The 18098-nt window shown below is 41.9% G+C and overlaps 1 protein-coding gene across 2 annotated transcripts in view; it reads right to left on the reverse strand.

Moving 5' to 3' along the window:
- The window catches only part of LARGE1 (LARGE xylosyl- and glucuronyltransferase 1), a 370873-nt gene that overhangs the window by 141932 nt on the left and 210843 nt on the right, over positions 1 to 18098 (reverse strand). For both annotated transcript variants that reach the window (XM_074941326.1, XM_074941319.1), the window contains exon 6: positions 1465 to 1636. In XM_074941326.1, coding sequence (XP_074797427.1) covers positions 1465 to 1636 — 172 coding nt within the window. The remainder of the gene's footprint in view (positions 1 to 1464; positions 1637 to 18098) is intronic.

Raw genomic sequence — 18098 nt, forward strand, 5'->3', positions numbered from 1 at the left:
AACCTCTTCCAGATAGGTTGTCCTAGAAAAGAGAATCTGAACCATCAGCCTCTCTAAATCATTATGATCAACTTGAAAATTTAGACTTCCTGGGTACAAACAGAACCACAGACTTCAGATGTTTCTGTGTGTGTGTGTGTGTGTGTGTGTGTGTGTGTGTGTTTTTGTAAACGGGAAGAGGCTGTGCTGGAATGTAATATCTGCTATCCCCCAGGATCCCACAGAAGGAAGCTCTGACCCTCTTCCATCCTACACCCGCCGTGAAAATACTTTTACTTGCTGAAACATCAGCTGAAATTATCACGAGATTTCCAACAGCCATTTCTAGCCAATAATTGGTGTCTGAACATTTCTACCAAGAGAATCGATAGCTCTAAAATTGCCCTCCGGGATGGAGTAGGATGTGGTGTCAGACTCCTACAGAGGAGATAACTTCCCTTAACAGCAGTATTACTACCGTTGTGCTAAGTACTGTCTCAGGAACACTCTGAATTGTCCCAAAGAGGTCTCTTCCAAGTTATTTTGAGAAGACTAATGGGAAAACTGAGGAATGGACTAGAGAAGCCTAAAATAATTGTTAAAGATTGATTTTATAAATACAGATGTCAGGCATGCTGGAAATTCATGGCTCCATTAAAGAATCAAATCTCTCTGTGATCTGAGAACAAGTGGTAGCTATCCCTCCTAGACAGTCTGAAGAGAAGAAAAATATCAAACAACAAAAAAGAAGGTTTCAATATTTAAAGAGTGAGCGTGGTGCGGCAGGAGTTATAAACTTGGTAGATTCCTGTGGGACAGAAAATAGGAGTCCAAAGTCACCGAGTGCTACAGTTTTTAATGGGAGTTGTGTGGCTAGCCCCTCCTTATCCATTTGCTTTGAAAATGGCTCTCTCCTTGTCAAACTATGTGACAGACTTCAGGAAGGTAATGGCAATGAATAGGAGTGAAGGAATCTACTCCAGACACTTTATATCCAGCAGATGCCTCTATCAACTTATTAACAGAAGCAGGAAATATTTTACTTTCATTCACATAATTGCAGGCAATAATCCGTCCTCCCTTGCATCACTCCAAGTAGGTTCTCCTCATTTGCAGTGATAACAAATAGAGGCTATGTTTAAAACAATCTGTTTGGAGTTATTAATAAAAATAAATTGAAATAATGAGGTTATTTGAGTGTTAAACATTTAAAGTTGCCTAGAATTACATTACAGCAGGTAATAATTCCTGTCCCCACTATCCACCTTATTCCTGAACTCCCCACCCCTACCAAAATAATAGGAAGAACAAAACTGCTCCAAATGAGTGTTGACGACTGAGCCTGCATTGTTGTGAAGAAAAGTACCAAGCAGAGTACACATATTCAAACACCAGAAACCGCAAGAGAAGAAGTATTTAAAAATAAATGTCAGCTTTCCCCCAGATTAGTTTACAAAAGAAGCATTAAAAATGGCATTAGAGTACCTTTGAACTTGTGAAAGACGGCCCATAGCTCAGCAATGTCAGTGGCAAAGGTTATGTCTGTGTCGAGGACAATGACTCGCTCGAGACTGGAAGGGAGAGTCTTTGTCAGAACCAGCTTCATCAACCCATAAATCCCAGAGTAGTGTTTGTTGGGGATCCAGGATACTTCCGACTAACGGGAAAAAAGGAGTGGGGGAAGGAAGAGAAGGGGTGAAAAACAAGCTTCATTAGAGACATATTGTTTTATAGATACAAGTTTCCAAAATCTTCCTGACGCTAGTTCTTGCAATGGGGGAAGAACTACTAGTGGGGGCCAGCAATAATAGAACCATATGGAGGCAGCCCTGAGCAGACATCTGAAATACTGTTTTTAAGCCAACATCAGAAATGTACTAAAGTTTCTAAAAGCTTGAATCAAAAAGTAAGTTCTTTGAGGCCCCAGCTTCACTGAATATAATTAAAATTAAACCAGCCTTTCCAGCCTTGTTGAATCCTTTTACGAGAAAGTGTGTGTGTCTTGGTAAAATTAAAATACACTTTTAATCCAAAACCCCAAGTGTATTTTACATTGCTTTCATTTTCAGACCAAAGCAAAACAATTCTGTTTGCCATTTCCAGACACGACCAACTCTGAGGAGACAGAACAAATGCTTTTCCATCTCTTTATATTTAGCGGGGTTTGGAGGTCTCATGTTGGTCAACAGGTCCACATTTCAAAATGTTGGTCACTTGGGAACAATGGGACAAGAAACTGGTATAACCCTTTACTTTGAAAGCTGACAAAGGCCTTCCTACCAAATGTCATCTCACTCCAGTTTTTACCACTCCTAACTGCTGTCATGTGGCATCATACAGAACTGGTCAAAAATGAGGAGGAAAAGGATGGAATTTCAAAAATTTTCAACAAAAATTTGAAACTTTTTGACCAAAAATGGGACAAAATTCCAAACCTTTCGACAAAGTCTCAGGTAATTTTTTCAAAAGTACCTAAAGTGACTTAGGAGCCAAAATCTCATTTTTAAAAGTGAAAGACACTCAGGTTCCTAAGGTCTGGTGTATACTTAAAATATTGGTTGACCTACTTACACCACATGGAGGTGGTATGTGAAAAAATTCAACACCGGAACACCATAGTTAAAATGATTTAAGCACTGATACAGACCTGGCTAGGGTGATAGAAGAATACTTCTGTTGACCTAGTTACCACCTCTTGGGGGGCACATTACCTGCACTGACAGAACAACTCTTTTCATCACTGGAGAAAGCATCTACACTGTTGTAGCCACTGTAGCGCTTATAGTGTAGACATAACCTGAAAGATGCATTGACTTTCAATAAGACATAGGTTCCTAAATGCCAAAAGCCACATTTGAAAATGGGACTTTGGCTCTTAAGTCACATGCTTTTGAAAATTTTACCTTAGTCTCATGTCTGATGTTCCTCCTGTCTAATGTCTTACAGAGCATTCACTAAGTCCTGAAGTCTTCACTCAGTTTTCACCCAAGCATGGCTCCCATTGCTTCAGTTAAAATTTTGACTGTGGGAGGCCTGGGCACGGATGGATTCAGAATTTGCCAGCATGCTAAGCGCTGAAGAAGTTAGCACCAGGCAGGCATGTATAAAGCTCTCTCTGACTTCTAACAGTGAGCAGGTTTATTTTATTGTTTCAGATCACTTCACTAGCACCTCTGAATTACTATCGGAGATATTTTTTGCATAGAAGAGCCAATTTCTCCTCCCCCTGGGAAAAACCTTTCCATTGCAAAACAAATGCCTGAACATGACTTGGAATTTGGATAAGTGGGAGAGGAAAGGCTAGGAATAGCTGCTTAGGCTGGACTGCTATAATGCATTTCTCTTCTAATATACAGTACAAGTTTGATTTACACTATAACTAGAGCTCTGCTGATATAAGATGACCTGCTCCATTCCCTTTAAAACAGAATATAGATGAAAGCTGTGCCCTATCAGTTTTCAGCACCAGAGACAGACCTTTACACCCCTGTGCAGTTCATTAGACAGATGGCAGATACTGAAGCAACCTGTTCCATTAAAATTTTAGGGAGTAAGTAAGAAATATCATCATATGGTCTCAAAACAAGTCCCAAAGTGAGTGAAATTTGAACAGTACTAAATGAAAATGAAGGTTTTTCTCTGAAGGGACCTCAGCCTAGCTTCTGTTTGTATGCATGAAACTTTATATGTGCAATCACTTGCATACACACTATTTTTTTAGCACTGTCACTTGCACACAGATGCAATCAAATGTACATGCACAAAACTCATTTGCTCTCACAAATAGGATTTACACGTTTATGCACTACCATTTGCACATGGACGTGATAGTGCACAAAACACTCAGCGACGGATTCTGATCTTACCTTGGCATAAATCATCATAAGAGAAACTAGAGTAAGGGCCTTAGTGAGCAAGTCACTATAGATACACAAACACAAGCCATGTTGTAAAAAAAACTGGCTTTAATAGTCCACTTCCTTGCCTCATCTTTTCTCTCTTGCCATTGTCATATTGTGCATTACCAAGCTACAGTGCTTAGTAAAGAAATCTAGTTTCTTTCTTACCTAGACACACACACACAGTAGGTAATTTTGTAGGTATATAAATGAACCTTAAGTGTTTTTCAGAATTATTGTTTTTTGTTTTTGTTTTTTTACCAGGAAGACCTGTGTAGAACCAAGAAATTAATTAGGATTACAACCCTAAAATCAGACCTATACTCAAAACGATTTGTTGGGCCAGTTCTCTCCTCTGTATGGTGTCATGGGGAATGGACCATCACATGATGCTGTTGGTAAAGGAATATCCCCAACCCCAAATTTGGATTTTATCCTGGGTCCTGTGCCTGAAGCACCTGCCCATTCTGAACATGGGAACCAGCTCTCCACCTATACTAGTGTGATAAAAGGGTTAATGCAATTTTAAAGATTCAGGCTTGCTTTCATGAACATAATATCATCTATTCCGATGTTATTAATTTTAGATAGTATGTCCCTAGTCTAATTAGTGAAAATGCAATATTGCACTACAGTATCTCATAATATGCTTATGCAAATAAGACTAATACGGCAGGGGGTCAGAGGATTCATATATACGCAGAGACAAGCAGGGAAGGAAAAAGGTGGTGAGAATCACAAGTGTCACCTTCCAGGAGCTGCTAATTTCTTTGCATTCAGGATTCCACCCAATTTCTAATATTGCTGCCATGTGTCAATGTAGGGATGAGACCCTTTGCCTGGTAATTCCTTCAGATTTGGCACTGAGAAATGACAGTCCCACAGCACTGAAACCTATGCCATTTCGAAGGATCACTGAAAATGACATGAGTATTCCTCAGTCCAAGTGGTCCCTCAGAGCTGGTTCGGCATTTTACATTTATCCATGAAACCGGATATCCACACGTATGACTTGGCAATTAATGATAAAGCTTGTGGGTGCAATGTATTTTTCTGATGTAGAGTTCTCTATGCTACAAATACGAGTCCTGGATATCTCCACCAATTCCCCGTATTCACCTTTAACAAGGTCATCAAACTGCTCCTAAAAACTGGATGAGATTCCCTCTGACACCATCAGAGCTATTTCTGGGATGAGCGGCATAATTTGCTCATGGCTTCACCATCCATGAGTAATGTGGCCATTCCAAATTTGTGCCAAGACCACCTCTTTATATTGTACAACACAATCATGTATTCTCTCTCTCTGTATGTTTTATATATTCACATGGAAAAAACATTAATTTGAACATAAAGGTTGCAAAGACAAGCACTTAAAAGTTAAGGACAGAATTAAAGTTAAGTAAGGTTTCCTGGCCACAGATTCTTGTAAAATTCTGCAACCTACAAGACATCCCCTACATTTCAGATAACGTGTGACAAAAATAGACTCTTTTATTTGTACAAATATTTTGCTGCAGATTACAAATCACCTTGACTTTTAACATCACAAAAAATGACCCAGTTACTTTATGTTTGAGAATCATTTTGCCTTACATGTAGTATCAGTCAGTTCCATAGCAACCAATATCCCCAGAAGATACAGAACAAGTAGGAAAGCAGGGGGACTGTAAAAGACGTGACTGAAAGGGAGGTGGTGATATATTCTGTAAATTATACAGTTACCAATTAAGAGGTTGCTAGGAATTATAGAATCCTAGAAATGTAAGACTGGAAGGTACCTTGAGAGGTCAACTTGTCCAGCCCCCTGCACAAAGGTAGGACCAATTATACCTAGACCATCCCTGACAAGTGTTTGTGTAACATATTCTTAAAAACCTTCAATTACAGGAATTCCACAACCTCCCTTGAAAAAAACAATGAGGAGTCCTTGTGACACCTTAGAGACTAACACATTTATTTGGGCATAAGCTTTCGTGGGCTAAAACCCACTTCATCAGATGCATGGAGTGGAAAATACAGTAGCAGGTATATATACACAGTACATGACAAGATGGGAGTTGCCTTACCAAATGGGGGGGTCAGTGCTAACGAGGCAATTCAATTAAAGTAGGCTATTTTCAAGAGTAGAATACCAAGGGAGGAAAAATCACTTTTGTAGTGGTAATGAGGATGGCCCATTTCAAACAGTTGACAAGAAGGTGTGAGTAACAGTAGAGGGAAATTAGTATGTCTCTCTAAGGTGCCATAAGGACTCCTCATTGTTTTTGCTGATACAGACTAACACGGCTACCACTCTGAAACCTCCCTTGGAAACTTATTCCAGTGCTTAACTATCCCTATCGTTGGAAAGTTACTCCTATTATTTAACCTAAACCTCCCTTGTTGCAGATTAAAACAATTACTACTATAATTACTACTATAACCTTCAGTGAACTTGGAGGACAAATGATTACCGTCCTCTTTATAAAAGCCCTTAACATACTTGGAAGAATTATCAAGTCCACCCTCTTATTTTTGTAGCTCTCCTCTTGACTCTCTCCTATTTGTCCACATCTTTCTTAAAGTGTGGGACCCAGAACTGGAGATAGTACTCCAGTTGAGGACTCATTAGTGCCCAGTAGAGTGGGACAATTATCTCCCCATTTATACAACACCCCTGTTAATACACTCCAGAAAGATAGTAGCCTTTTTAGCAACCGCATCACATTGTTGACTCATCTTCAATTTGTGATCCACCATAACCCCCAGATCTTTTTCAGCAGTACTACTACCTAGCCCGTATTCCCAATTTTGTAATTGGGAGTTTGATTTTTCCTTCCTAAGTGTAGTACTTTTCATTTGTCCTTATTGAATATCATCTTGTTGATTTCAGACCAATTCTCCAATACGTCAAGGTTGTTTTGAATTCTAATCCTGTCCTCCAAAGTGCTTATAATCCCTTCCATCTTGGAGTCATCTGCATATTTTATAAGCATATTCTCAACTCCATTATCCAAGTTGTTAATGAATATATTGAATTGTACGAGATACAAGACAGACTCTTGCGGAACCCCAGTAGATAAGTCCCCCCACTTTGACAGCAAACCATTGATAATTAATCTTTCATTACATCTTTTAACCAGTTATGCATCTGCTTTATAGTAATTTCATCCAGACCATATTTCCCTAATTTGTTTATGAGAATGATGTGTGGGACTGTGTGAAAATCCTTACTAAAACCAAGATACGGTTATCACATCTGCACCTTTCCCCCCATCCTCTAGGTCAGTAATCCTGTCAAAGAAGGAAATTAGGTTAATTTGGTATGTTTGGCACTTGACAAATGCATACTGGCTATGATTTATAACCCTATTATCCTAGGGGCTTACAAACTGACTGTTAAATAATTTGTTCCAGTATTCTTCCAGATTAGGCTGACTGGTCTATAATTCCCCAGATCATCTTTCTCCCTGCCCTCCTTTTAATGACAGGTACTATGTCCTCCATGAGTTCTCAAAGATAATGTTAGATGGGGTGGGATCTGAGTTATCCAGGAAAGAATTTTCTGTAGTATCTGGCTGGTGAATCTTGCCCATGTGCTCAGAGTTTAGCTGATTGCCATATTTGGGGTAGGGAAGGAATTTTCCTCCAGGGCAGATTGGAAGAGGCCCTGGAGGTTTTTCGCCTTCCTCTGTAGCATGGGGCATGGGTCACTTGCTGGAGGATTCTCTGCTCCTTGAAGTCTTTAAACCACAATTTGAGGACTTCAATAGCTCAGACATAGGTGAGAGGTTTTTCGCAGGAGTGGGTGGGTGAAATTCTGTGGCCTGCGTTGTGCAGGAGGTCAGACTAGATGATCATAATGGTCCCTTCTGACCTTAGTATCTATGAATCTATGCATGGTTCTGAGATTGTTTCACCTGGTTCTGTAAATACCTTAGGTTGCATTTCATCAGGCCCTGCAAATCTGAATACATCTAACTTATCTAAATAGTCTGTAACCTGTTCTTTCCCTATTTTGACTTGCAGTTCTTGCTCATTCTTAATGTTAATTATATTAAGTATCTGGTCATAATTAACCTTTTTAGTGAAGACTGAAGCAAAATATACCTCAGCCTTCTTGATGTTGTCTGTTATTAGCTCTCCTTCCCCACTAAATCATAGGTCTACATTTTCCTTCATTTATTATGTCCCTTCCCAGGTATAATTCGTTTTGTGCCTTAGCTTTTCTGATTTTGTGCCTACATGCTTGTGTTATCTCTTGTACTCATCTTTTTGCAATTTGACCATATTTCCACTATTTGTAGAATTCTTTTTTTTTTATTTTCAGGTAATGAAAGAGCTCCTGATGGAGCCATATTGACCTCTTACTATTCCTCTTAGCTTTCCTTTGCATCAGGATAGTTTGCTGTTGCACCTTTAATATGATTTTTTATAGAAACTGCGAGCTCTCCTGAACTCCTTTTTTTCCTTAGATTTTCTTCCCATGGGAGGTTACCTACCAGTTCTCTGAGTTTGTAAAAGTCGTCTTTTTTTTTTTTTGAAGTCCATTGTCCTTATTCTGTTGCTCCCACTCCCTCCTTTCCTTAAAATCATCAAATCTATCATTTCATGATCGCTTTCAGCCAGATTGCCTTCAACCTTCAGAATGACAATCAAGGAAGGGCAGGAGTAATGTAAAAACAAGATTCTCCAGCACTAGGAACAATGGTCAGTGTGTCTAGGTCTAGGAATATAGACCCACATTAGACCTGAGAGAACTATGGCTCTAAACTGAGTTTGGATATTAGCATGAGGAACAGGATGAAAGCATGTCACAAATGGAAAAAAAATTATGAGAAAGAAGGATTGTTTGGGTTAAACTTGTAGTGACCCTTGAAATACCAGTGTTATCTTATTTAAGGTTTGGGTTGGGAAAACATGGCTAATTGGGTACCAGGTGCAGTAAATAATTAGTTATACACCTCTACCCCGATATTACGTGACCTGATAGAACACGGATTCGGATATAACGCGGAAAAGCAGCACTCTGGGGGGCGGGGCTGCACGCTTCAGTGGATCAGCATGTCTGGCTCCGACACGCTGCTCTGAGTGGTGTGTTAAGGGTGCCGGGCCGGGGCTGAGGGGTTGGGTAAGGGGCAGAGGATCTTGAGGGGCAGTCAGGGGACAGGGAGGGTTGGATGATTCGGAGGTTCTGGGAGCGGGACAGTCAGGGGACAGGGGAGCTGGATAGGGCATGGGAGTCCCGGGGTGGCCTGTCAGGGGGCGGGGGTGTGGATAGGGGTCAGGGCAGTCAGGGGACAGAGAGCAGGGGGGTGGGTAGGGGGTGTGGTTCTGGGGGGTGATTAGGGATGGGGGGGTCTCTGGAGGGGGCGGTCAGGGGACAAGGAGCAGGGGGGCTTAGATGGGGGTGGGGTCTTGCGAGGGGTGGTTGGGGCAGGGGTCTCTGGAGGGGATGGTCAGGGGACAAGAAGCGGAGGGGTTGCATGGGTGGGGGGTTCTGAGGGGTCAGTCAGGGGGCAGAAAGTGACTATTAATAAAGGAAATGCTTGAGGCCAAAGCAAGTTCAATATAACGCGGTTTCACCTATAACGCGGTAAGATTTTTTGGCTCCTGAGGACCGCGTTATATCGGGGTAGAGGAGTATAAACTTGTTTTGAAAAGAACTGCTTAATCCAGTAACTAGAGAAAAATATGACAAACTGAGATAAGAAGAAAACCTTGAAGGGAGCAAGGTTCAGCCCTAAAGTCACTCATCTAGGTTTAGCAAAGGTCCGATAAACAGCAGTGACATCACTTGTTTGTTATAGTGTATGAAAAGCAAGGTTGTTCATGGGTTTCTTTTTCAGAGCTTTCCCTTACACCTCTGGAGTCACACTATGACAGGAAGGTGTCGCCAGGGCCTCTACCTGTTGTTAAGTATTTTGGCCAGTGCTTATAATTGTATTGTTGCTAGGGTATAGAATATAGGCATATATACTTGTATTTTGTTTGTAACCAACACCAAGTGGCCTTTGGGCTGGTAAAGGAGCGATGAATTGGGGTAAACATGAATAAAATTATTAGGAAAATTATTTCCAATACAGTGCTAGTGTAAACTGCTGCCTCAAAAGCATGTTTAACCACGTTGAGACCATATCTGAAAAAAGAAGGTGGATGAAACATCATGCCAACAGACTTCCTGTCTCCCCCACTGCTCCCACTGTTGCAAAATGTTAAGCAAATAAGCCTAATGTAGACCACAAGGCCTCAGAATAAAATAAGCCCCATTTGCAAATCTGCAGGGTCCTCTCTGTTAATTCAGGACAGCTGCTATTTCAGAGAGAGTCACACACATGGAGCTGTCACATTTTTTCTTCCACAAAGATGCTTGAGTCTGGTTTTGTACACTCTAGATCAACATTCACAATAGCTCTCCCAAAGCTAAACCTTGTGCTGTGCCAGCTCAGAGAACTATAGCAATCATTTTAAAAAATGGTTACTCCCCCACCTCACCCCCTCAAAGATAGCTGACAGAAGAGATTCCCTGCGGATTTTTCCTCATGGATATTGATTACCCTCTAGTTCTAAATGAAGTATCTAAATGAGCATGAGAGGCAGGAAGCACATAGCCCTAGTAATCTGCAGACATTCTGCACTCATTAAGGAAAGCACCTGCCTAAGTCCCACTGAGTTCAATGAAACTTAAACACATGCTTACACACCCTTCTCAAGAGGGATGCTTTCCTGAATCAGGGTGTTTAAGCAGGATTGTAAATGTTACTTTTGAGGTGCTTGGATAGGGCCGAGCTATGAGGGGAGGAGCCAAATTGAGGGTCACAAAGCAGCCTCTGACTGGCTTTCCAGTAAGAGAGGAAAGAGGGGACATGGCGCAGTAGGGGAGGGCAGAGCTCTCTAGTCAATGGGGGGAATGGGACGAGAGAAGCAGCAGAGGACCAGAAAAAGCTCCTCCCCCTTCTGAAACATTCCTACTTCTGCTGCTGTGAAGGCCAAGGGAGGACTGAGAATAGCTCCCTAGTTGAAAAGCTCCCAACAGGCCCTGATACAGGTGGCTGGGAACAGAATAAATTGGGGACACTACCCCAGCCTGACTACCAGAGGAATGGGGGCACTGACCAAGGGGAGAGGACAAAGAAAATAAGGGCAGGTCCCAGTTAGAGAGGGTTACAGTGTTATTGTGGATTAGGATAGAGGTCCCAACTAAGAAAGGAAAAAAGGGCAGGTTGTAGGTACACTGTGAAATTGTCTAGCAGCATGGGACCCAATTTAAAAACTGTTTGAAGGCCCATCCAAAGATCAGTATACTCCTGATTGTAAGTGTTTAAAACTTCCCAGTGCTAAGGGTCATGAATTCTTCTGGATCCCTCTTACATATTAAGAGAGTGCGTCAACTGTGATCTCACTATACTAGCTTCTCACTTCTCCCCTTTGGTATATCGTTATCTATATAAAGAAAACAGAGCAGTTTTCACACAGTAAGGTAAAACATGAAAAGACAGACTTCATAAATAAATTCTAACACTAGTGTTGGTTTCGATGTAAGCATCCTAAGGAAAGGAAATTGAACTAGGATTTGAAGAACAAGATGACGAGAATTACTGTACAAGCTAACACTCAAGAACACAGAGGAATGTCAAACCAAAATTATGCTGAGCTGTACAGATTTCTCTTGGAGCACTGGAGATGTAGCTTCAGCTGCCAAACCTGCAACCTGTTCTGTTATTTATTACCAGGTAAGGGGGGGATACAACTGTGCCCGCAAGCAAAGCACTCACCTCTTCAGCCAACTGACCAGATGAGCCTGTGATGTTGATTCCTCTCCAAGCAATGCCTCTGCCCAAATAACCATAGCCAATTGCTATTTCCCTTGGGAGAACTTCTAGAATATGCAGTCTGTGTCTAGAATCCTGTGTATCCTTTGAGTTTCCTTGGCAACCAGAATGTAGCCCATATAGCAGGCTCCGGCACATGTCCATTAAACTTCACACAGTAAACTACAATTTTTTAAAATGTTATTTAATGTAAATTCTTCCCTACGTCACTTACAAAGGGGCTATGCTAGAGTATCTATGGCAGTACACAAAGAGCTTCCTGTGTACTGTTATAAAGCTTGAAAGTTTTGGCCAATGGAGAGCTTTCAATGCTTGCTCAGCTCTCAACACTTTATACTAGAAAAATGAAGCCTTCGATCTTTATTTATTTTCTCAGTGTATTCTGTGAGTAAGGCTACGAGTCAGTCATGGATTCTGTGATTTTAGGTGACCTCCACGACTTCAGCCCTGTGGCGCTGGCGCTCAGGCAGTCAGCCCTGTGGCGCTGGGGCTCGGGCTTCAACAAATCCATGAATTATTGTTTATTGTCCATATCCTGCCTGTGACTTTTAATATAAATACCCATGACAAAATCTTAGCCTTAACCGTAAGCCAAGTGCATTTCTAGGTGCATGAATAATACAATTTTAAATTTCTCTCAGTACATAAAAAGCCAATGTCACAAAAAAATTTCCCAGCCCCCCAAAAGTGGAAAATAATAAAAAAAAAAAGCTCTCAAATTTCTTCCTCTGAAGAAAAAGACTGACTATAAAAACTTTGCAACATGGCTGAAGGTCAAACTCAGGCTCCGACAGGCTGCAGTGGAAAACAAATTCTAGAACTCTCCACTGAATATGCCCTGCCCTAGCAGCACCACGCCTAAGGACTGTCAGATCAAGTATCACAGATAATCTCAACTGCCAGAGTGGGATGTAAGGAAGGAACTGATCCCCATTCAGGACACGCTGATCAAGATTTTCAGAAATGGGAGTGTGAATTGAAGCTCCTGAGTCCATTTGTAGGCACCTAATAAGTAAATGGCCTGAATTTCAAAAGTGCCAAGTGTCCAGCAGCTCCTGCTGACTTCAACAGATGTTCAGTGTTTTTGAAATTCAGGCTACTTACTTAGGTGCTTATACATAGATATAAGAGCCTAACTTTACATACTTGTTTTTGAAAATCGTGGCCACTGATCACAAGACTCAAAGGGTTTTTTTTTTTTTATGAGTCAAAACCACTATCATTAATTGCACTCAGAAATGAACTGCACTGCACTTGATGGAGCAGAGGTGCCACTCAAAGTGACAAGTGTTGCTAAGTAAACAAACAGCCACATTCTTTGCCAGCTGAAGTAGCCCATGAAGAGTAACTCCATCTACATATGCCTTAGGAAATGCTACTGGAAATTCTGATGAGAGTCAAACTATTACAGTAGTGTAGTTTCATTAAACAAAACTACATTTGCTCAGTCTGACAGGTATCTTGCTGCAGAAAGTAGATAATTGTGTCCACACCTGTTTGGATTACACTATTGATAGCTCTGTTGCTGCTGTGCACAGAAATATATATATTTACCAATTGGGGCTCTGGCAGCCAACCTGTATTTAGCACAGGGCTGTTAGAGCTGTGGTTATCACACTGCTATTAAATTGGGGGAAAATACTGTTTGGTTTTTAGTGATCATCAATTTACTCAGCGGGGTCAGAAAACAACTTGAAATAGCAACACAAAGCTTAAAATGAAGGACGGGGGGGGGACGGACGGACAACAAAATCTAATGGTTAACCCTGGATGAGGATGTTTCTTTATGTAATTAACAGAGAAAGCTGGGCCATTTTCCTAATCACAGTGTTTTTAAATTCACATAGGGAGAAGCAGTTCGTTCTGCAGTGAATTTTCCCCATGCCCCTCCTCAGACCCATGAAAACATACCTTGTACTCGTGGTACTAATACAGATCAAGGCTGGCTCCACAACAGTCTTTCCTTCCCTACCACAACAGCCCCCTGAGAGGGGGATTTGTTTTTCTGGGGGGAGAGTGGGGGTCGTGGAGGGCTGATCTGACTCCCACTACAAAACTCCTATTTCCTTCAAGGGGAGAAGGAATCAAGAACAAGACCTTTGTCAAAACTGGGTTAATTTAGTATTTGTTAATAGACAAGGTTTGGGGTGGGAAGGTGAGAATTCAGTATGAGTGAAATTCATGCCTGTCTTTACAAGTAAATTTAAAAATATGTTAAAAACCAGGAAAAGAAAAACCCGCTGAGAGATCAAATTCTGTATGAGTGAAGAGCAAAGAATGAAAAATATGATTATTGCTAATAACAATTTCACCAGGACAAGTGCCAGTATGACTCTCTTTGCAAGTCACCTCTGAAAATGCAGTGCCTTTGCTTAGTCCTTGTAGTATATTCAGCAAACATTAACAAAAGGTCATGTTTTAATTTTAAATCCTATAACTTTAACCTTGAATCTGTTTTTCCCCCCTGGATGATTCACAGGCAGCGATTATATTGATATTCCCCCCCATAACAGGTCCTTACTATTTATATGAATGGTTGTCAAGGAAACTAGGTGCCGAGGAAAGCTGTATAACTTGTCTAGATTTAGAATTTTTTGTGCATGAGAGCCCCATACAAAAACAGAAAAATAAATGACCCTGAAAAACAACCTCAGGAATACCTGGGCTTTCTGCAATTTTATTATTTTATAATTACTTTATTTTATTTATGTTGGGTTTTTTGTTATGACTCAGCATAAAGTTTGGTGACCTTAACAGAATTCTGACTTATCTCCTGCTTTGAGAACAGATAATACCTCCCATACACATATGCAACAAATCTGGATGTAACTAGTGATAGGCAAAACATTGAGATAAAAGTGGATGATTATCTGAATCTTTGGGGGATGGGTAATGTAGATAAACTGCAGATACCATACAGCAAGATACAACTGGAAATATTAGTAGTAGTATTTAAAAGTATTAAATAACCAACAGCACTATGCAGCAAAGAGAAATAAATAACTGCAAATTAATTCTCAGCTATTTGCAACGTAAGGCAGCCTTACTGAAGTCTGGTTTTCCCTCATCTCCAAATCTTTCCCCAGTACACAGAAATCAGATAAGTGAGGAAGAAAACTTGACTCAAGAATAGCTTTTCAGCACTGGCTTCTTTAGTAACAATATAAAGCAGGTCTACAGTGGGCCATGGGAAAGTATGTACCCAACTTGCTTTAAATGTGCATAAAATTGCATATGGTCACCATAAAATAAAACAGAGTTTTTCCCCTTTCCCCATCTGCAGTAGGGAGATAGCAGGCCCCACAGCATCTTCAGAGGGTTGGTAACAATGTTCTAATCTCCCTCATGTCTTCTACAGGAGCCATCTCCTTCCTCTCAGGTCTCCATCCTGCTTTCTACTTCTACTTCCTAATTTCCTCCCTCCAAACCTAAAAGTCCCTATCTGGTTCTCTCCCCTTCTACCTCTCACTTGCTTTCTTTCAGTCTCTCCCCCACCCCCTGAGGTTCTTATCTCCCACAGGATCTCTTGCTCTGTCCAAAGCTTGAGTAACCCCTTTGTTCTTCACTTCTCAGTGGAAGATCACTAATGCCCAAGTTTGGGGAGATGGAAAGGAGCGGCTAGTCACTTTTATTTGGTGCTGTACTACTACTTCCTGACCACTCAGTCCCAACATGATGAGACAGTAGGCTGGAGATGGAGGAGCTAGGAATTGTAGAGAGTATCCCGAGAGGCCAGACAGAGCAGCGTGATTTGCCAACCTCCCTCTCCTAGTTGTCCGGGCATATCTGAGCATGTGGCTGTATCTTAAAGAAGCCTTATTGAGAGCGCAGGAACAAACCATCCTGATGTGCAGAAAGAATAGCAAATATGGCAGGCGACCAGCTTGGCTCAACAGAGAAACCTTCGGTGAGCTTAAACAAAAAAAGGAAGCTTACAAGAAATGAAAATTTGGACAGATGACTAGGGAGGAGTATAAAAATATTGCTTGAGCATGCAGGGGCGTAATCAGGAAGGCCAAAGCACAATTGGGAGTTGCAGCTGGCAAGGGATGTGAAGGGTCACAAGAAAGGTTTCTACAGGTATGTTTGCAACAAGAAGGTGGTCAGGGAAAGTGTGGGACCCTTACTAAAGGGGGGAGGCAACCTAATGACAGATGATGTGGAAAAAGCTGAAGTACTCAATCTATTTTTGCCTCGGTCTTCACAGACAAGGTCAGCTCCCAAACTGCTGAACTGGGCAGCACAGTATGGGGAAGAGGTGAGCACCCCTCAGTGGTGAAAGAACAGGTTAAGGACTATTTAGAAAAGCTGGACATGCACAAATCCATGGGGCCGGATGCAATGCACCCAAGGGTGCTGAGGGAGTTGGCTGATGTGATTGCAGAGCCATTGGCCATTATCTTTGAAAACTCGTGGTGATCAGGGGAGGTCCCGGACGAATGGAAAAAGGCAAATACAGCGCCCATCTTTAAAAAAGGGAAGAAGGAGAATCCGGGGAACTACAGATCTCTCAGCCTCACCACAGTCCCCAGAAAAATCATGGAGCAGGTCCTCAAGAAATCCATTTTGAAGCACTTGGAGGAGAGGAAGGTGATTGGGAAAAGTCAATATGGATTCACCAAGGGCAAGTCATGCCTGACCAACCTGATTGCCTTCTATGGTGAGATAACTGGCTCTGTGGATATGGGGAAAGCGGTGGGATGTGATATACCTTGATTTTAGCAAAGCTTTTGATATGGTCTCCCACAGTATTCTTACCAGCAAGTTAAAGTAGCATTAAGGTGGACAGAAAGCTAGCTAGATCGCTGGGCTCAATGGGTAGTGATCAACGGCTCGATGTCTAGTTGGCAGCCGGTATCAAGCAGAGTGCCCCAGGGGTCAGTCCTGGGGCCAGTTTTGTTCAACATCTTCATTAATGATCTAGATGATGGGATGGATTACACCCTCAGCAACTTCGTGGATGACACTAAGTTGGGGGAAGAGGGAGATATGCTAGAGGGTAGGGTTAGGATCCAGAGTGACCTACACAATTGGAGGATTAGGCCAAAAGAAATCTGATGAGATTCAACAAGGACAAGTGCAGTGTCCTGCATTTAGGATGGAAGAATCCCATGCACCGCTACAGGCTGGGGACCAACTGGCTAAGCGGCAGTTCTGCAGAAAAGTACCTGGGAATTACACAGTGGACGAGAAGCTGGATATGAGTCAACAGTATGCCCTTGTTGCCAAGAAAGCTAATGGCACATTGGGCTGCATTAGTAGGAGCACTGCCAGCAGATCAAGGTCAGTGATTATTCCCCTCTATTTGGCACTGGTGAGGCCAAATCTGGAGTATTGCGTACAGTTTTGGGCCCCCCACTACAGAAAGGATGTGGACAAATTGGAGAGTGTCCAGTGGAGGGCAACAAAAATGATTAGGGGGCTGGGGCACATGACTTATGAGGAGAGACTGAGGGAATTGGGGTTATTTAGTCTGCAGAAGAGAAGAGTGAGGGGGGTATTTGATAGCAGCCTTCAACTACCTGAAGGGGGGGCGTTCCAAAGAGGATGGAGCTTGGCTGTTCTCAGGGGTGGCAGATGACAGAATGAGGAGCAATGGTCTTAAGTTGCAGTGGGGGAGAGCTAGGTTGGATATTAGGAAAAACTATTTCACTAGGAGGGCGGTGAAGGACTGGAATGGGTTACCTAGGGAGATGGTGGAATCTCCATCCTTTGAGGTTTTTAAGGCCTGGTCTGACAAAGCCCTGGCTGGGATGATTTAGTTGGGGTTGGTCCTGCTTTGAGCAGGGGGTTGGTCTGGATGACCTCCTGCGATCTCTTCCAACCCTAATCTTCTATGATTCTATGACTCCCACAGCAGGCTGGAGATGAAGGCTGCAAACCACCTTTTTTTCTAGCAGTCAACCAGGAAAAGCAGAGACATGGGAGAAGGATTAGGTAAAAGACCAGAAAAACCTGAGCATCTCACCAAAAGCTGGAGGTAAGACAGAGCTGGCTAAAGTTTGGCCTGGCATCAAACAAAATCCACGGCTGCCCTCTCCCTTCATCTCCATACAAAGAAAAGACAGCTCAATTGCATACAATAACTGACAGTGAGTGCAAACCAGCAGTTTGTTCTAATCCATCAAGGAAGATTAAAAATCTATGAAAATATTATAACTGTAGGCTGTTCTATGTTTTTAAGTATTGTGACAGGGTTGGGCCAGATGGCTACAGGAGAGTGATAGAAGGCAGATATATTAGCCCCAGGCTAAGTAGGTCCCTTTTCCCTGGGTAAGGTAACAGGGAAGGTTTTTTGTTTTGTTTTGTTTTTTTTGTTTTTTTTGAAACAGAAAAGAATTTTATTGTGACAGTTACAAGAAATTACCAAAGAAATAAACCATAGTATGCAACAAAACAACGCAAA

Source organism: Natator depressus, chromosome 1 (assembly GCF_965152275.1).
Source record: "Natator depressus isolate rNatDep1 chromosome 1, rNatDep2.hap1, whole genome shotgun sequence".
NCBI classification, from domain to species: Eukaryota; Metazoa; Chordata; order Testudines; family Cheloniidae; genus Natator; species Natator depressus.